Source organism: Setaria viridis, chromosome 9, assembly GCF_005286985.2.
Source record: "Setaria viridis chromosome 9, Setaria_viridis_v4.0, whole genome shotgun sequence".
NCBI classification, from domain to species: Eukaryota; Viridiplantae; Streptophyta; class Magnoliopsida; order Poales; family Poaceae; genus Setaria; species Setaria viridis.
This window is the reverse complement of record NC_048271.2, coordinates 9,080,834-9,106,258: the sequence shown is the minus strand read 5'-3', so window position 1 is coordinate 9,106,258 and position 25,425 is coordinate 9,080,834. Positions and strand designations below refer to the sequence as shown.

Here is a 25,425-nt window from a genome sequence, read left to right as displayed (position 1 = left end):
AACAAACAAGTACAACTAAGAACAATACACCAAAATAAAAGAAAGGCTTTAAAAGAGCGTACTAAAGGACAAGGCTTGATCTAAGGTCACGCAAACACAGGAAATGCTGAGATCGGAACTATCGAGAAGTTTGATGTATCAAAGAAATAAAAAGACTATATGCTCGATCCATTTTAATTAAATAAAACATGGAAATAGGCTATTTTAGAGAAATATCCTATTTGGAATTAAGCAAGTTATATTTAATTATTGAAAACGTGATAACTTAATCATATTTTATTTGTAAATATTAAAGTACGAGTTATGTCAATTTAACAATTAACTTTAGAAACTCAGAGCATGTATAAGACATCTAATCGAATAACTTTGTATTTTGTGTTCAACTAAACATATTATTTAATAATGCATTTATGATATCATTAAGCATCTTAACTTTATTTATGAAAACCGATGTATAACCTAGATATCTTTTATTTAGAAAAGCTAGTTATAATTAGGAATTAACCAATTAAACCTTAGTTTATGAAAATCGGGATAGAACCTACTCACTTTTTTTAAAAAACTAATTGAATAATAATTAGTCAAATTAATATTGATTATGAAAAACCGGTGTAAATCCTACTTAAATTCTTATTAGGAGAAGGCATTCCAATAGGTATTAATCAAATTAACAATAAATTTATTTTAAAAGACAAGAAATTATGTTCAACATCACTACTAACGTGTACTTTATGTTGTGAAGAATCTAATGCAACTTGAACGGATTAAAACGGAGCTAAAAGGCGGAATCCACGGACTAAGCAAGGTTCTAAGAACCTGAACAAGATTAACCGTAGACTACAGGGGTTAGCAAGAAATATTACCAAGACTCAGAGAACAGAACCGCGAAAAGCTGAAAATCCGGGGTTAGATCTGCAAAAGATCAAGGCTTGGATTAGATTGCAAGGATCTGAAAGTTCTGGGGGTTTCTGAAGATTGATCAAGGCACAAAGATATTGAAGAAATTACATAGTTTGTCAGGGGCTAAGACGCAAAACGGCGCCTTATCCCTTTCTTCTTCCTTGCGCAGGGGCTTGCGCAGCTCTGGCCGGCGGCGCTAGAACCGGCGGCTCGCCGGCGCTTGGCGCGGCGAGGAGGGAGCCTCACCGGCGGCGAAGGGGAGGAAGCAGAGGCGCACGGCCGGTGAACAGGAGCCGGAGGAGGCGAAGCTTTTGGGCGGCGGTGCTCTGGTGCGAGAGAGTGGCGAGCGAGCGGTGGAATGGAAAGAGGAGCTCCGGGCGAAGGTGATGGGGGATTTATAGGGCGCGGGGAGGAGCGGAGAGGGCGCCCGGGGAAGGCCAACGGTCCGGCCGGCCATTGATGGTCTTAGAGCTGAAACGGGCGCGGTTACTCGCCTTGAAGAGGGGAAAGAGGTGCTGGCGGCGCGGGCGGAGCAAGTGGGGGCGGCAGTTTCGGCGGAGGTGGCGCAGGAGGTGGGGAGACGAACGGGGCGCAGCCGTGCGGCGGATTGCGGCGGCCGTTACTGGCGGCGCCTGCGCTGGAGGTGGAGGAAGGAGCTGACGGGTGGGTCCCGCCCGTCAGTGAGAGGAGGCGTGGGCTCGCTGGGCGAACTGGGCCGGCGAAAGGGTGGTTGCTGGCGGGCCAGAAGAGAGAAGGGAGAGAGGGAATGCGGACTGGGCCGACGGTGCTGGTGGGCCGCTGCAAAGGGGAGAATGCAGGCCGGACGGAAAAGAGAGGAGAGGCGGGCCAGAGTGGATCGGCCTGCTGGCCGGTGTGGGTCGGGCCCAAGGCTCGGCCCAAAGGAAAAAGAAAAGATTATTTTCAGAAATTATTTCACGTGGGAATATAAATCCAGAAAATTCTAGATAAATACTTTAAACCACGAAAAATGTTCTGAAAATCCCAAAAATTCCAGGAAAATTCCTAGAGATAGTTTGGGACACGAGGAACCTAAATAAAATATCTGGAGCTCGTGAAAAAAAGGATTTTATAACCTTCCAAAAAAATTGAATTAAGCTCAAGGAAATAACCTTCCAAAAAAATTGGATTAAGCTCAAGGAAAAGGAGAATAAATTCCAGAAAAACTGGAAAATTCTCAGAAGAACTTGGACAACATCTAAACGCATTTTTAAAACTTTTTCACTCACGAAACACCAAGATACATTAGCATGAATGCACAGACAGAGAACAACAACCTTTTTAAATTCCGAATAACAAATAATTATTTTTTCTATGCTAAATTTCCTATAAAGAAAATAAATGTTGGCAAAAATTTTAAATTATAGAAAATCGTTGTTTAATTATTTCTTTTAATCACATCCTGAAATTTAAAAATTTCAGGGTGTGACAGAAAACCACCGTGGCCTCGGGCGTTTGTGAACTTGTACGACAGAGGTTCAAAGGCTGGAGCGAGAATTTGCATTAGTCATATGAACGATAAACTGGAGATACAGTTTGAGACTTAATTTGTTTTATGAAGGTCAGCAGCTTGAAAGGATCAATCTCCCAACAAGCATAGCAGCTTGAAGACAACTGAGATACATATTTTCCACGACATAAGTAGTTTCCTCAAATGAGAATTGAGATACAGAAGGGTTTGGGTTCAGCAGGCTGAGTCAAGGAAAAAACACATATGACACATCATACAAAAACGAAAGCATTACTGAATCTTTGTGGACCTGAAACCATTACTGGACCTAAAACTGTAGTTTCCCATTTTTAATAAAAGTAGACATGAATGTGGTCGCCATTAGCCACTATCTTTAAAAAGGAACTGCACACATATAAAGAGTTTTATGCAGAGAGTAAGACTACCTTCATAGCCGCCATACACTGGATCTTCCGACAGTAAATGAGGTGTGTACAGATCAACAAAACTGCATCCATATGCTTCAAGAACAATTTTAGCGGCTGATTCAACATATATAAGGTCGTGAACAAAGTAATATTTCTTTCAATTTGCTGGCTGGAGCAACCTAAGCACAATGTAAAAAAATGATTTCATACTTTCAGAACAAACGCACCTGAAACAACCAAGCTCAGCAGCTAGATGACCAGCAAAAATATAGAGCAGAGTATGATGGGATAAAAATATACCATTATGTCCGTGGTCACAGTATCTGATGCCCCTCCAAATAATCACCACAGAGGGATGTGAATGCTGTTAGCAACCGCGTCAATCAGTGCCATCTCCACTCCTGCTGTAGCCTTAATTGGAAAACAATTACAATCAAATACACATGGAATGGGAAATCTTTGTATTTGATGTGTAAACAGCAACCGAACACTTGAGTACACATATGAATATCAGAAACAAACAATAATCCATGCCTGTTTTTCCATTTATTCATCAACGGTCTTTTTTTTATAAATGGAACCTTTCTACATGAGCTAAACAAAATAATCGATTTGTCACACGGAAAGGACCTTTATGCTTATGTAGTTTTTTTTTTGGATACAAAACTGGTTGGTTTAGTGGCTTGTATTCTGAATGAACTGCTCTAAGCTTATAACTAACCAAACATTTTTTTTCAGGTTAAATGGGTTTTCAAGGACGATTTCACCAGGCCAGTTACCATCCAGAGCAAATATTAGCGGATATAACCAAGCTTGGTAATGGTTTTCAGTTACGCTTCCTCTGAAGGCCATCTCACATTCATCCCTCTCACATATTTCATGCCACTCACCTCGTAAGGATGGCAACAAATTAGATCCTCTGAAAGAAACAAAATCTTTCAGTAATTCAGCGCCTGAAAGGCAATTCCCATCTACATCGAAGCCTATACTTCAAAGTGCAGTCACCCCATCAACATTGGGATCACCACGTTCAACAATTTAAGATTTCCACAACATCCTAGACTTTTCAACGCGAATCGCATGTTCTTCATCTCAAGATCAAGCACCTGTCAACCTAACTGCAACAGAATGCAAATTTTACTACCCTGCGAGCCGGGCGAGGGAAGGTGCGGATTCCTCACCGATGCAAAGGCGTGTCCATGGAGGACACCGGCGACCTCATCGAGCAGCGCGCTGAGCGACGCCGCGGGCCTCGAGCGCGGCCGGCTGGTCCTCGTCGACGACGGATGGCAGCACGGGCGCCTCCCGCACCCGATGGCGCCGCTGCGGAGCTCGACGCGCACGGCGACGTTGGAGACGGCGTCGAGGCGCGAGGACGCGATGGTGAAGGGCGCGGCGAGCGGGGCCCCCTCGGTCGCCGCGACGTCCACGGAGAATGTCTTCTTGAACGCGTCGAAGCCGAACGTCTCCGGCGGGGCGCGGGCGCCGGCCGGGACGGGGCTAGCGACGGCGAGATGGCACGGAGGAGGCCGGTTGGCGAGCGACCGCGGCGAGGTTGGGCCGCGTGCTGGCGTTCGTGGTGCCAGCGCTGGTATGGCGATTGGGGCATGGAGAGGACGGGGGACGGCGGCGGCGTGGGGTATGGCGATGGAGGGCGGGCGGCGGTGGCTGCTCGAGAAAGGGGTCGGGGCGCGGAGAGGATGGGGGACGGCGGCGGCGCGGCACGGGCGCCGTCGGCGGCTCGAGAAAGAGATCGTGAGGAGGGTGAACGGGAGGCGAACGAACGGCGGAAAGGAGGGGGAGCGCGGCGGGCGGAGCGAAGTACGGCTCGGAGGGATGCGGGGGATTGATTAATGGGTCCAAATATGGTTGCCAAGCATTTTGGAATTGTTGGAGGTGCGCGAGATTGATTTTAGTGTGGAAGCAGTAGGAATGGGAGGATTGGGTGTGCCGTGCGCGTACACCTTCTTTCTCTCTATCTGAACACCGGCTAGGGATGGAAAATCCAACCCGTGGATGTTGAAAAAAGGAAAATAGAGTTCCGCTCCTGTCACGTTCGCGTCACGCGATAGGCGGATAGGGGAATTGTGCGCGCGCCACACCAACCATTGGATCCGCATCAGATTGGGCCAATATGATTGGGCCCAGTCTGGCACTGACCTAAAGTGCGTAGCCTAGGCCGACAGGCCCGACCCGATCCATGAGCAGCACATTCCCCACCAACAACCCCCAGTCCGCTTGCAGGCCCATCACGGCATCGGCAAAAATATCTTGCCCTCGAGAACCCTCCCGGTGGGCCCACCTCGGGATCCTTATCCTCCGCCGGGACCGCCCATCGCCCGGTCGCCGTCCGATCCGATCACGACGGCGCGCGTCGCGCCTGTCGCGCTATAAAACCGCGGGGTAGGGCACCAATCCTTTCCCGTGCTCTCTCAGAGGTGGGTTGGCTACTCCTCCCACTCTTACCAAGTCTTCGGCTTTAGGGTTTTTCAGTGGGAGAAGAAGGGAGATGGCGGCGGCGGACGTGGAGTACCGTTGCTTCGTCGGCGGCCTCGCATGGGCCACCGACAGCGAGTCCCTCCAGCTTGCCTTCGCCTCCTACGGCGACGTTGTCGACTCCAAGGTCCGTTTGCTCTGAGTTCCGTTCGATTCGCTTGGGTTTTGCGATGGGTTTCTGTTGACGCCAGTCCAGATCTGCGTCGTGTGTCACCAGATCTGCTATGTTTCGGTTTAGATCTGCGTTTCTCTGAATCGAATCAAACACCCACGCTGATGGTGCTGTTGTTCCTTGTGCTTGCAGGTCATCACCGACCGGGAGACTGGGAGGTCCCGCGGGTTCGGCTTCGTCACCTTCTCCACTGAGCAGTCGATGCTCGAAGCCATCGAGAACATGAACGGCAAGGAGCTCGACGGCCGCAACATCACCGTCAACCAGGCCCAGTCCCGCGGCGGCGGCGGCGGTGGCTACGGCGGCGGCGGTCGCCAGGGCGGCTACGGTGGCGGCGGCGGCTACGGCGGCGGCGGTCGCCAGGGCGGCTACGGCGGCGGCGGCGGCGGCGGCTACCGCAGCCGCGACGGCGGCTACGGCGGCGGTGGCGGCTACGGCGGCAGCCGCGGCGAATCTGGTGGCAACTGGAGGAACTGACGGAGTGGGCCCTCCCGTGCAGGCAGCAGCCAAGTTATCCTAGCTATCTATTAGCATCGTGTTACCGTTCGAGATCCCGAGTTTAGTGTCCCGTGTTACCGTTCTATTAGGTGTTGGTTCCCCATGTTTACCGTTCCCAAGTTGTTTCCGCAATGAAAAGAAATGAGAAGAAAAGAGTGAGCAAGGTTTTTGTTCGCATATCTCGGTGTGCACTGAATTCCTTTTGATTTGCGCGCAGTCTGAACGATTAACAAATACATTTCTGCACGCCAACAAACGCAAGATACAATTACCTAACCTTGCATCCTCAGTACAGAACAACTTTCCACGGCAGAAATTAGATCACTTGTTTGACAGTAATCCAACCTGAACGCGAACACGGCAAGTCGGTAACGATGACAGATTGTACGCTCAAATCACTTCCAAAACGTCAATTTTGGACAGCATAAACAAAACTAGACGCCAGCTCAAAACTTTATACATTCCGACTGTGCAATGACTAAACTGGCAGCAGATGGCATGCCAGATCAGTCTAGGACGTAGATCCGAGAGGCAATGTCCTGCACCAGCCAGTCGAATCCGTCGAGAAGCCCCTCGCCGGTGTAGGCGCTGCAGCCGACGATCTTCCAGTGCCTGCTCCCGTCCATCACTTCAAGATTCAGAACCTGAAAGGAAGGCAAGCGAGTCAGTCGGCCAACGGTGCAACTGTGTAGAACTGGAGTTTTGCCTTTCAGAGCCTTTGTGGACACATCTACGAGCCTACGACCTACTGCACTTGACCGATCCTTCTTTACTGGCACTAGGATGCACGAGCCAATGGTTCTACCAGGCTCTCTGTAGATGGATGAGACCAACAGTGCAAACTTTGTAGTCCCTGATGGTGTTACAAGTCACCAGTGAAACTTTGATTCAAGCTACCTGTTTCCTACGGCGACAAGACTGGGAAGCTCAGTCACTCGATGCCATGCCAATTACTGGAAAACACCATCACTTCTGAGTCAACATTAGCTAAATGCAGAATAAAGCAATTGTTGCTTAAACGTAACACTGAAAATGGCGCGAGCCTTATTTTGTACATAGCATAAATATTACTCCCCCTATTATGCTATATTTCTAGCAACCCTACATTTCATCAGACATCTGCTGCTTCTACAGCAATTTGCACACAAAATATGCCTTTTGACATGAGTGCTTCAACACTATCCTAGAACTCCACAGCAATTTCCATCTAGTCAATTGAAAATGATGGGGTGGCAGAGTCCTGGTTCCCAAAGAGAACTACATACCGTTGACCAAATCTAGTTTACCGATTGAGAGAACAAAATGCAGAACAGAATAACAGATCACAAATGACTGGATAGTGGATATACAACTACAGCAGAACACACTGAAAATGGACGCTGACATGTTTTATAACTATTCGAGAGAACAGCTGGTGATAACTACATTCAATTTAGCATATCCTTTTGGGTCCACATGAGTGTGGCGCATGGTAACAATGACACCACTGACAGTAAATGAGCATAGGAAATCAATATAGCTAAACATAACTGGTCTATGAAATCCTTTGATGTCTGCAGCCTTTGTGTAACAAAAGCGTACAAGAGGCAGCCAAATAAACATAAGTCTCTAATGCATATGTAGGAACTGAAGTTTGCTTACCTTGGCAATTTCAGCTGGCTTTAGAGCTCCTTGTATGTCTTGTTTATTTGCAAAAACTAACAACGAAGCTCCGGCTAGTCTCTGTTAAAATCAACATTTCAAGGATTATTCAGTTAGAATACTGTCTGGCAAAGAGACATTATTATGTACTGCCAAACACGTATCATAGTTCTTCAGTGGTATGATTCTCAATGTTTGAAATGATATTTCAGTACCATTTCAAGCTATAAACTAAGGGATCCAAGGATAGAAGCTCAATAGTCCATTAAAATATGATGCTGTATGGGAGGGGGGGGGGGGGGGGGGGGGGGGGGGGGGGGGAGATCCAGTTTCCAGTTCATTAACCAGGAGAACACTATCAATAAATAAACAGGCAATGGTACTAATCCAATAGCGCTATTCAATTATAGGTGGGCCATTTCAGACAAAATATATTTCAGAGCAAACATTACAGTAATCATAGCATTGAAGGACAATAATGTTTTTATGTAGCAAATTTATAGAACTAGAACTAAATATTCAATTTCATCACCATCACTTAGAGGTCTGGTAATAGTATTAGTATACCTCTTCTTTCAAGAGATTGTGGAGTTCAGCACGGCAATCATCAAGCCTCCGTACATCAGAACTATCAACCACCCAAACTAGTCCATCAGTCTGCTCAAAGTAATTTCTCCAATAAGACCGGATAGTCTTCTGTCCTCCAACATCCCATATGTTCAACGAGTATCTGAGACAATCACCAAATTAAAGTAATTAATCATACCCACCTGCAGCACCATGAATCTGCAATCCATATTGTTCTAAAATTGTGTTTATTCTTCTGAGGAACTGAATGTCCCTAAAGTTCAACACTGCACTAAAATCTTTTTTTCTACACTTCTAATGAACTTAAGTTTCCAAAAGTTCTTGCACTAAACTTATAGTAGTTGAGAACTTAGGATAACAAAAATGCATCACCAGCAAAAATTTAGGTAGCTTGATCAGAAGCCTCAAAATGCAAATCAGTATCCATTTCCTATGAACCAATATGCAACATTGGACTATCAAACTGCCTATGCAATTTTCCGAAATTCACAATTCTACAAACACGGAAGTAAAATGCTTAAATGTTTGATGGGAGTAATCCCTGTCCCTGTGCTCAGTATCTGTTAGCTGTTAGTGTCCAGTCTGTGTCTGTGTGTTTTCCTTCTTTTAAGTTCAGAATTTCAGGGTCAGTCAGTGCTAGCAGTCGGCTGGACAAGTCAAGGTTGTTAGCAGGTCCTAGTCTTTAGGAAGTGGACTTAGTAGAGTGACTTGTTCTCCTCAGGACGTGTCCTGAGATTTAGAACCATCATGGCCATTAACTTCAGCCACTAAGGCATCTGTTTACTGGATTATAAATAAGAGAACAAGATAAACTAAAAGCTGCCTTTGCAGCACAAAACTCCTGCACGTGTTCCTGAGTTTGGTGAAATGAGAGCTTACAATGTTTGATGGAAGAACATGTGAGGGCTACAAAGAAGGACTGTTGAATTCTGTCCTCACATCTTCAAAGACCCTTTTACCACATAATTTACTTTACAGAGTGGTCTACTGTAATATTCTATTTAAGAAATTAACAGCAATCTAATCAGTAGAACAAGAGAAGAAAGATTTGTGTGTGTTCTCACTGCATTGTATCAGATGAACATGCTCCCAGTAAATAAATTCGAGGGGGTGTTTGTTTCTTTAGTCCCTCCTAAAATTTCTATCACATCGAATATTTAGATACTAATTAGCAGTATTGAATATAGACTAATTACAAAACCAATTGCACAGATGGAGACTAATTTGCGAGACGAATCTATTAAGCCTAATTAGTTCATGATTTGACAATGTGATGCTACAGTAAACATGTACTAATGATGGATTAATTAGGCTTAATAGATTCGTCTCGTGAATTAGCCTCCATCTGTGTAATTAGTTTTATAATTAGTTCATATTTAGTCCTCCTAATTAGCCTCCGAATATTCGATGTGACATAAATTTTAGGAGGTCCTAGAGATCCAAACACCCCCTCAATAGGTAATCTCAAGTAAGGTGACAAAAAACCAGAGGTCCTCAATTCCAAGAGACAACTGATGGCACTAAACTATATCAATTAATTCAGTGAATCAGATGAACATTTTGGTAACTTGGCATTTTGTACGAATAAACATGCAAAACTAGACTGTCAAATTGCTGGCCTATGCAATTTTTATTTCACAGTTATACAAATGTGAAAGTAAAAGAATTCAACTGTTTGTCTGATGGTAGAACATGTGAGGGCTATACATATGCGCTGTTGAATTTTGTGCTTAACATCTTCCATAGACCCTACTACAGTATAATTTACTCTGCAGAGAGGCCTACTTGAATATACTCCAATCCAATCGTCTGGCGGAACATGATAGTACTACTTAAGAAATTAACCACAATCCAATCATCTGGGTTAGGAAAAAAATGATTTGGTAGGGTTCTCACCTCACAGTATCAGACGAATGTGCACCCCATAATTGAGTCCACTAGTCCACTAAATATTCGCTACTAAGGTGAGAACTTCTTAATGCTCTAAATTGCAACAGGCAACCAATGACACTAGGCCATATCAATTGGATTAATGTATCACCTTTTCAATTTAAAAGCAAGGAATTCCATTTGGGACTTTGGCCAAACGTAACACTCCACTCTAAAGCAAGCAACCTTACGTCAAAAATGAGAAATGCATATGCACAGGAGCAGTAGTGGACTAGAAGAGGAAGGAAGGGGCACAGACTTGTGGTACTTGATGGTCTTGATGTTGAAGCCGAGGGTGGGGCTGATGACGCTGGTGTCCTCCCCGTTGATCTTGAGCACGATGGTCGTCTTCCCCGAGTTGTCCAGACCCCTGAGGCGAACCCACAGAACATCACATCAGCCGCCATGAACCAATGCAGAAGCACTAGATCCGAGCGAATCTAAGAACCGTGGAGAACGGGCGCCTACGGGTTCGTACGGAAATGGAGGGCGGAGGGAACCTACACCATGAGGATGCGCATCTCCTTCTCCTTGCGCTTGATCTTCCTGATGATGCTGAGTAGACCCATGATCTCGGAGGGAAAGCGGACGAACAGAGCGCGGAGGCGGCTGGGGAGAGCCGGAGAGGAACGGCCAAACAGGGGAGTTCGAGGCCGCCGCAAGCAGAGCAGTGATGCAGATTTCTCTCACTCCAGCAGTTTTGGACTTTTGGTCCGTGTTTTGCATCATCCGGACCAGACTGGGCCTAGCCTGCAATATTTGTCCAAGAAGAGCGCAAACTTTACTGGATCAGGCCCAGATGAAACCGAGATGAGCCCAAACATACAATTACCAGCAGGCCAGGCGAATTCAATGTAATATATGAAATTATCCAAAATACAAACGGGACAACTCAAATATAGTTCTTGCCTAGACCGCGTGGAAGGCGTGGTTAGCAAACTCAAACTCATATAAATATAGTTCTTGACTTTTTATGTAAGCTCACTATATGTTTTGGTAGTCATAAAAAAAGATAAGTAACGCATTAATAACATGAGAAATTTTAGAATGATTGAAAAAATAAGAGCCTCGTTGGTCATATTTTCTAATGAGATCATTTGAACATTGAACTGAAACCATATTGCACATGGTTAGTTTAACTTATCATCAACTTACGTTCACTAGTAGAGAACTGACCTTTCATCCTGGTACTTTTGTCCCGGTTAACATTGGACCCATGACTAAAGTGTCTTTAGTTCCGGGTAAAAAATATGCCACTGAAGGTCACCGTGTGGGTGGGGGGATGGGGGGGGGGTTTAGTCCCGGTTGTAAAGACCAACTAGGACTAAAGTTAGTCCCGGTTGTAAAGACCAACTAGGACTAAAGTTAGTCCCGGTTGTAACGGCTAAAAAAAATCCCACCGACGCTCCCCCTTTTGTCCCAGTTGAAAATTCCAACCGGGACAAAAGATCCCCAGTCCCGGTTGGAATTACCACCTGCTCCCTACTCCACCAGCTGACCCGGACGCTTCTTCGTTATCCATCCCACCTGCTTCCTGGGCCCACACCGAGCGGGTGTCCTCGGTCAGTTGTCCCAGTTGGCCCTGACCGAGTCGGTCAGGGGAGCGGTACGGGTGGTACGGTGCATCCCCGGTCGGGAGAACTCAATCGGGAGAACTCGGTCGGGGTCGGACTGTGACCCCACCCCCAACTGACTCCTTCCGGACGGGGTGCCAACTAGGCTTCCTAGTCGGAGAAATCGACTGGTGGCCGGATTGGGCCTCGGCCTGGCTACGCGTAGCCGGGCTGGCCCAAGTGCACGTTGTTGCGGTGCCCTTCGTTGGGCCAAGTGTTGTGGGAATGCTGTTCCGTTGAGGACCTCGGGTCTATGGACCGTCACAAATAAACCACTATTGCAATTTTATTTTGGCCTCATTTATGTTTATTTTGAGAAGTTGTCCTGATTTATGTTACATCAGCATCGTATCATCATTAGAAAAAGGCATCAACATCATATATGACATGTCCCTGACAATAATACCCCTCTCCTCTCAAAAACTGTTGCGTAAAAATGTCACTATATGCAACGAACCCTAAGCTCCACTAACTGCTTTCACCAACGGGTCATTACCGCCAATTTGGAAGTAGGTGGGCGTGGTAGACGTTGGAACCAACGGTAAAAATATATATTGCCGCTAGTTCTATTTACGACCTAGCTAAAAAATCCATCCGCGTGAAAAATATTCATTTCCATACGAAGTTAGATGAAGATAAACTTTATATCAAAATCATAAAGCTCGATGTGATATAAAACTTTATAGTTCTCGATGAGAACTATAAATTTGCGGTTGACAACTTTTTTATTTGGAATCATTTTTCATCCAAAAATATAATATAAGATTCAAAAAAATGAATATAAAACAATAATATCTTTTCAATAGTGTAACACCTGCCATTTTAGTCATCAAAGTGACTTTGAAGAATTGAAAGCAATTTGAGAAGAAAAGAAAAAGAAATGGGCCAAAAATCAAATTCGGGACAAATTTGGCCGAAATTCGAATTTTGAATTTGAAATTCAGAAAAATTCGGCAAAAATATGGAATAAAAGTGTAAGAGTGACTAGAACTTAAGGATCAAGAATTTGGAACAGAACTGGTCCAAAATATCTCAAAAGAATCAAAGAAAGAAAATGAAAAACTGAACTTACTGTTCATCGTCTGAAAATAGGAATTCAGAAAAACAGCAGCAGTGTCTATTTTCAAAATTTAATTCTGCTAAAATTTTCAAGTAAGTGGATCAGGACAACTATACCATGTTGAAGTATGAACTTTGGACTCCTAGAATTGGGTGTTGTTGGCCAGGAACAGTGAAGGGAACGAATTCAAATCCAAGCTCAAAGTCAGCACATTATCACAGGTGACTGTCTTGCCGAAATGGCTAAGTCTGAAAATGACAGTATATGGCTGACTTTGGATTTGATTTCAGAGAAGTGTAGATCAAAAGAAGTAGGTGTTCTTGAGCAAAATGGAAACTTTGGAGATGGTAGAACACGAATGGGAAGAAGTTGGACTGGAAAAGGAGGGTTTGGATCACCAAAATTGTTTCCAAAGTAAGGCAAATGACACTGTGGTGTTACTGACGAACTGAACTTTGAGTTCAGTGAAATTCAGTTGAAGTAGAGAAAGAAATTCAAATTACACTGTGCTCGGATGTTTATCTCGGGGTAGAGCCAAAATAAAAGTTGAAGAGTTCAAGTTTATCTGCAACTTCGGTTAAGACACTTGGGGACCGTTGGATTGAAAATCAACCGCAATTTGAGTCTGAAGTCACGGGCGCCAGAGGTAAGAAAGAGGAGCGATGACAGAGCGAGCTCGACGTGTCGCCGCCGCCGTCGTCGGTCGCTCGCCAGCGCAACCAGCTACGCCACCTCTTCACCACGCAAGCCTATGGGTAGACCACGGTGGCAACCATGCGCGCGGTAAGTCGTTTGTATATTTACCGCTCCCGCGCCGCCGTTTCTACCGCCGTCTTTTTACCGCCGCCGCTTCCTCTGTCCGAGCTGCCGCCGCCGAGCAAAATACTCCCACCACACCGCACCTCCCGTCGATTCCTTCCGTCCACACCTCCGCCCACACCCCACCAGCAACCCTAGCAGCTTGTTGCCCAGCCTCTCCGCCGGCGTGCCCGAGCCCGCCGAAGTTTCTGTCCGCCGTCGCCGCGCCTTCCGCTCATGGTGAGCACCCCCTTGCGCTTGTTCTCTTCCTTCTTGGGTAGTCTTAGGCAGGTCCTTAGGATACTAGGATGGTGTAGTAGCAGTCGTTGGAGTAGTTTACGCCGTCTTTGTGCGTAGCCACGACCGGCCGTAGGTGCCGCCGCCCGCCGCCGTGGAGGGAATGGCTCCGGCCATCTCCCGAGGAGCTGTTGCCGCGCGCGGGTGCGTGAAGGTATAGAGGTGCTGTCCTGACCAAGTCCCGCCGCCGGTAGGGCGCCGGCCGGCGTGTCGCGCCGCCCCCTGTCGCGCGCGCGCGTTTTGGCGGGAGGAGGAAGAAGCGCCTGGAGCCTTGGGACCGCGCGTCAGTGGGAAAGGAGAGGAGGATAAGAAGGCCGGGGGCGCGGGCGTCTGATTGGGCCGGCACTTCGGAGGCCCAAGAAGCCGGGGGCGGATGGCCGTGTGAGAAAAGAGGCCGGAGGCCCAGAGGGAAAGGCAGGCCGTGCTGCGGAAAAAAGAGAAAAGGAAAAGAGGGCCGTTGGGCTGGTAGCAGGCCGAGGAAAAAGAAAACGACCCAAGAGGCCCGTCCGGGGAAGAGAGAGGCCGGCGGGTAAGTGGAACAGGAGAAAAGGTGGGTCCGCGCCGCGGGCCCAGTGCAAGTGAGAGAGGGTAGGGTCGAGCCGCGTGAGAAAAGTTACCCGGGGGTGTTTTTCGGGAAAATTAGATTTCCTTTATAGAATAATTAGTTTAAATCCGAATTTCACCATTTAAATCACAGAAATTTCTAGGAGTGTCCAAAATTAGTGAAACCAATTTTGTTAGGCTTGTTTTATTTTCCTTTATGCATTAAAATTTTTACACCCTAGAAAAATAATAAAAATTTGGGTATTTATTTAATGCCTTTCTTTTAAGGTAATTAAATAAATACTTAATCTTTATAAAATGCATAAAATATGAAATAACATTTTCATAATTACAAATTATTCTCAACTCATAGGAAATTAGGTTTTTAAGTTAGAAAATAATTATAACCTTTTCCAAAAATAAAAGAAAAGCCTTAAGTAAGGTTAAGTAAGAAAATAAAAATTGTGGGCTAATCTTTTTGGGTTTTTGTGTGTTGGCTTGCAACTTTATCATGATAAATTGTATAGTCCTTGTTGGCTTGCAACTTTATCATGAAGGAAAGTTGTATAGTCTTTTATTCAAAATTCTGCATTCCTAACCCCTGCATGTGTTGTGCTATAGATCCCGAAGCACCAGAAGAAGATTACCTGGAATTTTCAGAAGGACCTTCGGAGTTCGAAGAAGTCTTTGAATTGGTCCCCTGCGAGGCCAACCCGTCGGACAATACTAACTTTTTAAGCGAACAAGGCAAGCCCCGGTGCATTTATACCTATCTATTTTTGAGTTATTATTTCATGTGTCAAATTATCGGTTATTTGCTATATGTATGCACTAAGTCTAGGAGTTGCTTGAAACCTATTCTTGTGTATGATCATGCCTTGCTTTAAGGACATCTTTGCCACTTGTTCAAAACTTTAGTAGATAACCCAAGTCTAGAATTGCTTAGTTGCTTACATACTTGGTTTACCAACCTTAAGGAAAACTTTTGAGTCATACATGTTGCTTATGGAAAGGTAACTTGGAATTGAGAAGCGGACAGAAGCTAGAGATGTAGTTCTGTCTGCTAGATTAATTTGGTTAAGGCCCGATTCGTTGTCTTAACCTTTGATCAAGTGATAAGCATCTGATCACTTACTGGGTATGGGACCAGTAAAGCCCAGTAGGTTAGTAAACTCTCTGATCGGGAATACTTCGTACCCGCGCTTGACGTGCTGGAGATTGGCAGGGGCGTAGCCTGAAACTCACATGGTGATCGGGCCAGACGTGGGGTCCCATGTGGGGGTGCGTCCCTGGGTCCGGGTAGTCTTATTCCCAATCATTGATTTTGCTAATCGAAAGGTCGTTACGTACGACCTGGACAGTCGTATAAAACTGGTGATCAGGGTACTCTCCTGCAGGATGTAAATTGATCCGGATCGCCGCAATTCTCGGTTATGAAGGCACTTGATCACTGTTGAGCATCGTAGTATAAATTCATGAATGACATATCTTTCTGATAATGTTTGGATGTATGACTTAATATCTATTGTTGCTTTTACTTTCTTCTCATCATTTAGAATGGTTAGGTAATGACTTAACCCAAATAAAAGATAAAACTAAGGCATCACTTGTAGTAAGCTTTTTCAGCAAAAATGAAACAGCCAAGTACACCAAAAGCTAGCATATACTTCCAAAAGAAAGCTATTATATTGGTTAGTCGGGTAAGACTTGCTGAGTACCCCGTACTCAGGGTTATCCCTTGTGGCTATCTTTCAGAAGCACCGCAGGAGTCTACCGAGGAGGAAGCCCCGAAGCCCTAGGGTATTGTTATGAGTCTCACAATACCCTTAAGAAGAAGTTTTTAAATGTTCATCTCCTCCTGAACCGTTTATGTTTTAAAGTCTTAGAACTCTGTCTAACACTGCACTATTAAGTTTGTTTCAATCTATGTTCTGTAATAACTCGTACCTTTTATATATATGTAAAAATGTAATATTTGATGATGCTATCCCATCGCGGATACTATCCTGATGTATGGCTATGAGACACAACGTGGATCTTTCGAGGAGTCCTAGGGACACTCAACGGACGACCGGACTTATACTATTTTAAGTGCGTTTCGGATAATCGCTGTGTCGGCAGCAATTAGGCGCATTTAAACCAGTTTAAGTTGGGCGGTTCCGCCACAAATAGTAACAACTGTTCGTGTAGCATAGTGATATGAAGGGCTTGCGGCATCCATACGATCACGAGCGAATCTCTAAGGATGCACTCTTCGCATATAATGTGTGAAATTCATGGCCGTTGTATGTTGTGATGGCTGATAGTGCATTGTCACCGCTGATCCAAGTCCAACTACCCTCAAAGTGACAGTGGAGGGAGGTTCGAACCCGTCGGTGATAATGCTGTGGGGAGTAGTGATACGCAGGTTGGTTTGGACCCTGTTTGGATCCATCTAACTAAAATTTAATTAGCTAAACTTTAGTGCTTCTTTTTTACCTATCTAAAGGTTAGCTAGCTAAATTTTAGCTAGGAGTATTTGGATCTACCAGCTAAATGATTGCCGAGGAGATATTTACCTATCCTACCCATATCCCTCCTACTTCTCATCAATCTTCTCTCCCTTAGTGGTTTCCCAAGGAAGGTGGAGGAGCAATTCCGTTTTTTAACCAGCTGGGTTGAATCAACTAAAAGGTAACAACACCAGCTAAGATCATGGCAGCTAAATTTAACTAGCTTAGCTATGGATGCAAACATGACCCTATTAATATGTTTGTCCAATTCCCCGCAAAACAAGGGATAATGCTTATTTATTGCCAACCTAATCTAGCCTCTGTATCCGTACATATTAACTTTACGCAAATGCTAGAATGTCTACATGCCATAGAGCAGTAGTTGTCACTGTGTAATGTACGCATCGAAGAAAACCATTTAAAAAGGAGATCTATCGTCTATGTGCCGAAAAGTGTCACGATCAGCTCAGCCCGCGTGATTTAATTTTATATTTAGCAGATCAAACAAATATATGTATTTTGTCGGAGGATGTTTTTTGCGAAAAAAAATGTCAGAGGATATTGGCGGTTGGCGCTCAATGCAAGGCCCCCGGGTCCATCCACCAACCAATCCTACCTTAGTACCTTGTAATCAACTGACTAATCATCAATTCGGCCAATCAAAATGTGTCATATGGATGGCATCAGCTCGAGCTCGATTGAGTGAATTTTAATAGGCAAGTTACCTCTTTAGCTGTATTTTAATGGCCTCAATCACAAGGACGCTGCAATGCACAGGCAAGGTCTCGCAAGGAGTAGGATATGTGGGATTTACTTGAAGATCTCTGAGTAACCGGGGTGTCACATATCAAACGCTTCAAAATATACAAATAAACTCATCTATTATATAAGCAAACACACATGTTAGCGTCTGCAAACACACGCTAGACTCTCCACAAAATACTCACCAATCGCAGGGATCAGCTTCTTGTGAGGGTAGGTCTCAATGGAGATATAGCAAAATTTTGTGCGTGGAGAACATTTCTTGTGTGCGTCCCTGAATATGGGTTTGCAATTTCGATGAAGTATCGGTGAAAAATCTAAAATTTCGTTCTTTTCGGCGGGGATAGAAAAAATGACATACTAATAAAAATTTCAGCGGAATTTGGTTCCTACCCCCGACCTGCGCCAAACTGGCCCAAGTTAGCCTTTCCTGCCGGCCCGGCCCATTTATACACCCACCAAACCCTAAAAAATAGCCCCAGTTCATCCATTCCCTTCAAATTGGTGATTTTTCGGTCCAAAACTTAAGTAGCACATAGCATCATAGCGCCATAAAAATTGGTATCGATGTACCCAATAGCACACCTAGGATAATCACCAAGCCATATCACCATCCTATTTTGCTGGGAATCGTGGAATGAATGCAATAGTTCTTTTTCCGGTTGAAACAAATAAGCGTTCCTTTTTTTATAAGCTCGTTTGTGTTTAGGCTTCTGCCTCTTTTTTCCTTGATATATCAATACAAACATCCACATGGTTAATGTCAGCGTTTCAAAGAAAACTTCAAACCCCCATTCTAAGGTAATCAAGCTATATAACTAGCTAGTCTTTTTAAATTGAACACAATACTAGTGGTCCATTGGTGGCACTGATGTTAAAGACAATTGAGTAGTGCAATGTGGCCATGTGGGGACATCTAGCTTGCTATATGTGCTAGCTTTTTTAGTATTTTTTATTTGTATCTCTGCGTTGGCGTTGCTATCTATAAATCTTAGGAGTATACTCCATAAGAAACAATTATCTTCCAACTAGAAAACGGACATGTGCATTGGGATTCTTACATAAATGTGACGACAAAAAGCTATTTAGAGACCACCGAAAGCTAACACAAAATACTTTGCTAGGCATAAGGCAGGTTCAATATAGAGCAACCTGCTCGCTCCAAGGTTATCTCCAACAATTACTAGGTCTTATTTGCCATGTCATTGTCAATTCATATAATAGATAGTATAAAAGTCGCCTTCTCCAACAACCTCACTTTAGCGCACTACTCAAAACTTGTCATATTTTCTCTTCAAATGCTCTGTAGAAATAGGTACGCGCGCGCGAGTGTAGTTAAGTTTCAGTTGGATTCTCCTATTGATCAGAGCGCTGCGCTTTGTATCCGTTCACTACCGAAAAACGCTCCTTTAGTCTCGATTGTTGTTAAAGGTCATAGATCCCGAACATCCAACCAAAACTAATTATTTGAGACGGGAGGGGAGGGGGGTCCATTAGTCCCGGGAAGCCCCTTTTAGTCCCGGTTGAAGTTTCAAAAAAATAAAAAAAAAACACCCGCGCCGCCCGCCGACCTCTCGCCCTCGCCGGCTGCCCGCGCCTACCCCGCCGCCTGCCCATGCCATCCCCGTGCCTGCACCGCCCGCCCACGGCTCGCCTCGCCGCCGTCACCACCGCGCCGCTCGGCCCCGCATCCCGCCGGCCACCGCTCGTACCTGTGAGAGGGAGGGAGAGGAAGGAGGTGAGCATACTTGTACCCCGCGCTGCCACGTCCGGCATGCCGCCACTTCCCCGCGCGCCACTACCCTACACCTCGCCCCGTTGCCACTCCTCACTGCTAGTAAGGGGCGAGCAGAGGGGGAAGGGGAGGGACAACAGAGGGGGCGGCGCGCGGGAGGGAAGGGGCAGGGGCGGGCTGTGAGAGGGAGGGGGAGGCGGTGGTGGCGGTGGGAGGCAGGGGGACGGGGTGGCAGCGGCGGGAGGGAAGGGAGGGGGCGAGCCGGGAGAGGTTAAGGGAGGAGGCGGCGGGAGGGAAGGGAGAAAGGATAAGGGGGCGGGCTGGGAGGAGAAAGATAAGGTGAAGAGAGGGGGGAGGAGTCACGTGGAAAGGGGCGTATTGTCTCGGTAGGTGTTTCCAACCAGGACAAAACGCTAACCAGGACTAAAGAGGGAGCCTTTAGTCCCGGTTGGTATTTCCAACCGGGATAAATGTGCTCTCATCCCACTAGCAGTTACAACCAGGACTAAAGGGGGAGCTTTCGTTCCGGTTGGTCTTTCCAACCGGGACTATAGCTCCCCCATCGGTGGTTCATTTTTTATCCGGGACTAAAATCCTTTATTTCCGGGTTTAAAGTCAAACGGGACAAAAAGTGTTGGATAAAAGGGTAAGGTGAGTTATCTGGTAGTGGTTCGTCGAGAAAAAGATTCTTACGTCTTACGGGACGGCCGCATTTTGCACAGTTCGCTGTGTGGCACAAGGAAACAACGCGCACGTGATTTTGTAACTGCATCATGCTGTCATGCTCATGCATCCATCGATGGCATCAAAATTGTCAAGTGACACCAGCAGTAAATTAAGGTACCGACACGCGCACCAGCACCAGCAACTATCAGTGCTGCCTATGTTTGGGAAATTTTACTTCTTTTTTCAGTTGTTGACAAAACGGCCATCGCTTTAGATCAAAAGGTAATTAACAATATCTCAGAAAAGCCAAAGTGAGATGTTTATGGTTATCTTGATGTAATAATAATAATGGTGTTCTTGGCATGTAAGTAATTAAACTCCCCATCTGTGGCTAAAGTAATAAGTATTTATATGCAAGTAAAATTTTCCGTCCTGTAACTAGCTCGTTAAGGTTTTTGTTCAAGTGATTTGAGAGTAAAGGATCAGGTACTTATGACCCGGACTAAGTCCGTATCATGTTTTGTCTATATAAATGTAGATAATATGCCATAAAATGCAAAAGACCTAGGTCCCATATTGGTCATAAAATGAAAGACTTTAATCTCCAAATTGATCTTCCTTTACTCACTTTATTGTTTGATCTCCTCAGCTCGAACATGATCGCTGTTACACACTAGAGAGCACATATTCTGGTTTATTTGATAACTGAACACTACAAACCAGTCAAAACATAGATCATGATTTTGGTAGGAGGTTATCAAATATGAATGGTTATACTCCCTACATTTTTAAATCTATGACATTTAGGTTAAACCTATTAGCTTATCGTAACTGTTATGTATTTAAAATAGAGGAAGTATTTTATGTTGCCTTATGTATCACCTTCCCGTACGTGGCATCGCCTGCCGTGAGGTGCCAAAATATCATTTTCACTAGATATAGGCCACAACACCAGAATCTCAGGAAATTATAACTTATTCAATTCCTTGGATTTTGGCTGGTAAGAAAGAGTGGCCACCGAGGCACTGAGTGACCTCAATTGAGCAAGCAGTATAGAGACAGTTTGCATAGCGTGTGATGGCGCTAGCTATAAAAATGAGGAACTTTCTCCCATGGCTATTAGAACATTACTAATTTTCCAAATCATTTGCAAGGTAACTGAGTTTATGAATTAAAGTACACATTTGTAATCCTTGGCTACCTTTTATGATGCATGTTCCTTCTCTCTTCTGAATGACAAGCTATATCTTGGGTGATCTTGTTCTATAATTTTCTGCACTCTGATTGAGTTTCTAATATAATCAGGATGTCGTCATTTGCTGCAGTTAATTACCAAGGCATCTGCCGACATGGAGGACACTGGCCTATTCATGGAGTGGGCGACGAATACGCTGCAGCACGAGCACCCTGGAGCTGCCGCCGACCATGACTTCAGCGAGGCTACCTTCCCCTCGCTCCAAGCGCTCCGCGAGGCGTCGCACGCAGCCGAAATGGTGCAGGATCTGGTCGCGGGCGTTCATGCCCCAAACAGCTGGAGCTCCGGCGACGGCGTCGGCGACACCGCGGCGAACCACCTGCCAGCGAGCTGGAGCTTCGGTGCCACGTCTGCACAGCCTGGCAGTGGCAGCAACGGCATGATGGAGGCCCCGGCCGCACGCGGCCAGCCGGATCTGGTGCACGGGCCGCCGCCAACGAGGAGAGCCGGCTTGAGGGGCCTGGGATCCATGTCGGCATCGTACGCGCAGGATCACATCATCGCAGAGCGGAAGCGGCGAGAGAAGATCAACCAGCGCTTCATCGAGCTCTCCACAGTCATCCCCGGCCTCAAGAAGGTGATTCTGATCCAGATGAAATTCCCTGCACTTCTTCGACGCCAATATAATTCCTGATCGATACAGATTATAGCATAATGCAACGGGTAATTTATGGTCAGATGGACAAGGCGACGATCCTCTCCGACGCGACAAGATACGTGAAGGAGCTCCAAGAGAAGGTCAAAGACCTCGAGGCCAGCGGGAGCAGCGGCAGGAGCATCGAGACTCGCCTGGTGCTCGTCAAGAGGCCATGCCTCCATGCCGCGGCGGCGGCGGACGACGATGGCTCCCCGTTCTCTCCGTCGCCTGGCACACCGACGGCGAGGAAAGAGCTGCCGGAGATCGAGGTCCGGTTCTCGGAGAAGAGCGTGATGGTGAGGGTTCACTGCGAGAACAGCGAGGGGGTGGCCGTGAAGGTTCTTACCGAGATGGAGGAGCTCCAACTCGCCATCATCCACGCCAATGTTATGCTCTTCTCGGCTTGTACTCTGATCATAGCCATCACGGCGAAGGCAAGTCTTTTATCTCCTTTTTGAGTCAGCAGTCTGATCATAACTGTACTATGCTGCATTTTTTTTTCTGAAGAACATTTTCTGGTCTGTTGGTGCCACATTAAATGCATGAAAAGGTTATGCTGGTTAGGAATTTCTATAATTGAACGACACATAACCATCAAAACCCAAATGTTAATTAGTACAATATGTCAGGAAGCATATTCCATCCATTTCTCAATATTCCATATGTTATCAGGGTTACATTTGTAATGCATATCAAAGGAAAATCACATGGTTCAACTATAACATGTATCTAATGAAAGGTTTGGGAGAGAGAAACTTAGAGTTGTCAATTGCTATAGCAGCACTTGGTTTAACAAGAGAGCAGAAGGGTCCAACCTTAACAGCTGTTCTTGATTTCGTTTCAAAGAATAAATTACATTTTCCTGGATATGTTATTTACTATAAACATCAAGACATACAACTCTCTCCGTGGGAGGGTGTGATGATGAGTCCATCTAAACAAGTCTTCGCCTAATAAGTTCATCACCTACTACAAACAGTTCCATTGATTTTTTGAGTTTTCCATCCTCCTTCCATTTAGAATTTATAATTGCATATACTGACCTACACCTGTGCAAGTGAGCGATGCTGTCTTTATGTGTAATAGAATTGAAGATATGTTACAACGAAATCAAACATAACTATATTCTATAGTTACAAAGAAAAAATGTAGAAATTCTTATGGTTATGGAAACCATAAAAATGGGTTTATGTGGTTTATTTTGGCGGGGTGTCATGTCATAATGGCATTTATTATTATTAACATAAAATTGTATGATGTTTATTCTCTCATCCATAGTAAAAAGGAAAATAACTTATTTTTTGTGATACCCAGCTAGTTATGAAGATTTAGAATAGTAAGACAAAACTGTTTAACCAATACAATTAAGCCTTCAATAATAAGCATATATGAATCATACTGCAATACATTATGGTTAGAATTGTATACAGCAATATCATTCTAGATGTTGTTTTATAGGAAACACATCTTTATTTGAAAAGGAGGAATCTACCCAATTTAAAAGTTTTAAAACAGGTTATTGTTTATTGTTGTGTATATGTTGCAAGCCACTTCAAACTTGTGTTGAACTTTCCTTAAAGAACTTGTGTCGAACTTTTTCTCTTGGTTCTTTGGAAAACTTGTCCATTTTAATTAGATGATTGCACTATAGCTTTTGTTGTTCTCTGGTTATGTACTAATATAGTGCCTTTTAATTCTCTTATGAAGCTTTGGGACATGTAGCAAAGTGTCCCTCTATAAAAAAAAAGACAATAATAATGCATGTAGTGGCACCTCTATGAAAATAAAAAAGGGTATTTAACGAAATATATTGTAAATAAATGTGTCTTCAATACTTTAGAGAAAACACAAAGCACCCAAAAAGGGAGGGAGCTAGCGGCTATATTTTTGTTTCTGGCACTGTGGAGATACGATCTTGCTACTTAAGATGCTAGATTAGAAGATTATTCTGACCAATTGATTTATAGTTGTTCGCTTGACCAGGTTGAGGAGGGTTTCACCATAACAAAAGAGGAGATTGTTGACAGACTCGACTCTGCATTACTGAACCAGCATAGCAGCTGCAACAGCACTGAACAAGCAGAAACCTGTTGAAGAAGCTAGCTTGCGGAATACATAATTAAATAAACACATGCAACGGTATGAAACGTCCGACGGCGAGGTGTGTGTCGTAGTATATTAATGACACATGGGTGTTTTCTCTTTTTTGTTTTAGGATTTATGCGGCTTTTTTGTTTCGTCGCTTCACGTAGCGTGTGCATGCATGCGATTAACGATAACATCTCACGCATGGCCATGCATTATTCACACTAGTGGATGCTTGCGACGAGAATTTCTGCACCACATGTTTGCAGTTTGGCCGGAAGCATCAATACTTAATTGCTTTACCACGCACGACGAAAAGTTCTGCACCGCATGTTCTCAACTAAACGCGAAACATCAACAACCAAGCAACTGGATGCTATATATTATTGTCGCAGAAAAGCACTCAAGAAAGATCAAGGAAGTGTTCCTGCAAGTTGCTTTTTATTTGCATCAAACCTTTTCATGCCTGTAAAATATATATAAGATCATGTACTATAGTACTACCAACTGTTCATGATGCTAGCTGTGTCCACCCATCTATTTTCATGCATGTGTATTGTGTACAACTATATACTGCTGCATATATTTTTTTATCAGAAAACAAGCCATACAGTAACATTTAATATGTGTGTGTGTGTGTGTGTGTGTGTGTGTGTGTAATGAGCTGGAGTTGTACCTTTTATCAATAAACAAATCTTGTATGGTATGGCCCAAGTCTAACACTCTTTTTGCAAGAATTCTAGAAGGAGAAAAACTGTAACTAGGGAAGCAATAGTCTATACAGCAAGCACATACAGTAAATAATGCAACTGCACCCGCCCTGATTTATCTCGTCTATATCGTCATGGAATACGTAAGTATGATTACGACTGAGAGATGAGCAGGAACTTGATTAAGGTATGATCTCGCGATCAATAAAGGTTGACACAACGAGAGGTTAATTAAGGAAAGCATTATTGGTGTGTTTGGATACATTTGTTTAACCGGAGACATAGATTGGTTGAGTGAGCACAACATCTTTGGCAAACCTAGCCTGGATCCATTCTGAAAGTGCTCTACTGCTACGTACTATAATTGACATATACTAATCGCGATGAATGGTGGACGACATTTATTATTGAAACCCCATGGCATCAGTAGACAGCTCAATCTCCATATGATGGGAACAGACTCGATCTAATATTATTTATTCTGTAAGTGTACGTAGAATATAGATTACAGTTAGTGCTACAGGCAGACACCACAAATCAGCCTTGGACGTAGATCCAAGAAACAATGTGGAGAAGCCCCTCCTCGTGCAACTGATGTAAGTGCCTGCTTCCATATGCTTGTGTCCATCACTTCCAGATTCAGAACCTGAAC

General features: G+C 44.7%; 3 protein-coding genes and 1 long non-coding RNA gene across 4 annotated transcripts; 2 read left to right on the top strand and 2 right to left on the bottom strand.

The window, feature by feature from the left end:
- Positions 1–2,041: 2,041 nt before the first annotated feature.
- On the bottom strand, positions 2,042–4,122 carry LOC117837360 (uncharacterized). Its single transcript, XR_004636324.2, has 4 exons — positions 3,978–4,122; positions 3,097–3,207; positions 2,815–2,975; positions 2,042–2,403 (listed from the first exon to the last, which is right to left on the bottom strand). It is a non-coding gene; the product is annotated as an uncharacterized lncRNA (long non-coding RNA).
- Positions 4,123–5,213: 1,091 nt separating this feature from the next.
- LOC117839263 (glycine-rich RNA-binding protein 2) lies at positions 5,214–6,139 on the top strand. The gene is made up of 2 exons (XM_034719560.1): positions 5,214–5,419; positions 5,597–6,139. Exons 1-2 carry the CDS (start codon positions 5,306–5,308, stop codon positions 5,939–5,941), a joined length of 459 nt encoding a protein of 152 aa, XP_034575451.1. The 5' UTR covers positions 5,214–5,305; the 3' UTR covers positions 5,942–6,139.
- A 42-nt stretch (positions 6,140–6,181) lies between these two features.
- LOC117839262 (ADP-ribosylation factor-like protein 2) lies at positions 6,182–10,811 on the bottom strand. Its single transcript, XM_034719559.2, has 5 exons — positions 10,625–10,811; positions 10,380–10,490; positions 8,171–8,333; positions 7,604–7,684; positions 6,182–6,606 (listed from the first exon to the last, which is right to left on the bottom strand). The coding sequence occupies exons 1-5, from the start codon at positions 10,687–10,689 to the stop codon at positions 6,469–6,471; spliced, it is 558 nt and encodes a 185-aa protein (XP_034575450.1). The 5' UTR covers positions 10,690–10,811; the 3' UTR covers positions 6,182–6,468.
- Positions 10,812–21,119: 10,308 nt separating this feature from the next.
- LOC117837254 (transcription factor bHLH25) lies at positions 21,120–24,769 on the top strand. Its single transcript, XM_034716846.1, has 4 exons — positions 21,120–21,240; positions 21,412–21,918; positions 22,020–22,412; positions 23,962–24,769. The coding sequence occupies exons 1-4, from the start codon at positions 21,199–21,201 to the stop codon at positions 24,070–24,072; spliced, it is 1,053 nt and encodes a 350-aa protein (XP_034572737.1). The 5' UTR covers positions 21,120–21,198; the 3' UTR covers positions 24,073–24,769.
- Positions 24,770–25,425: the final 656 nt, after the last annotated feature.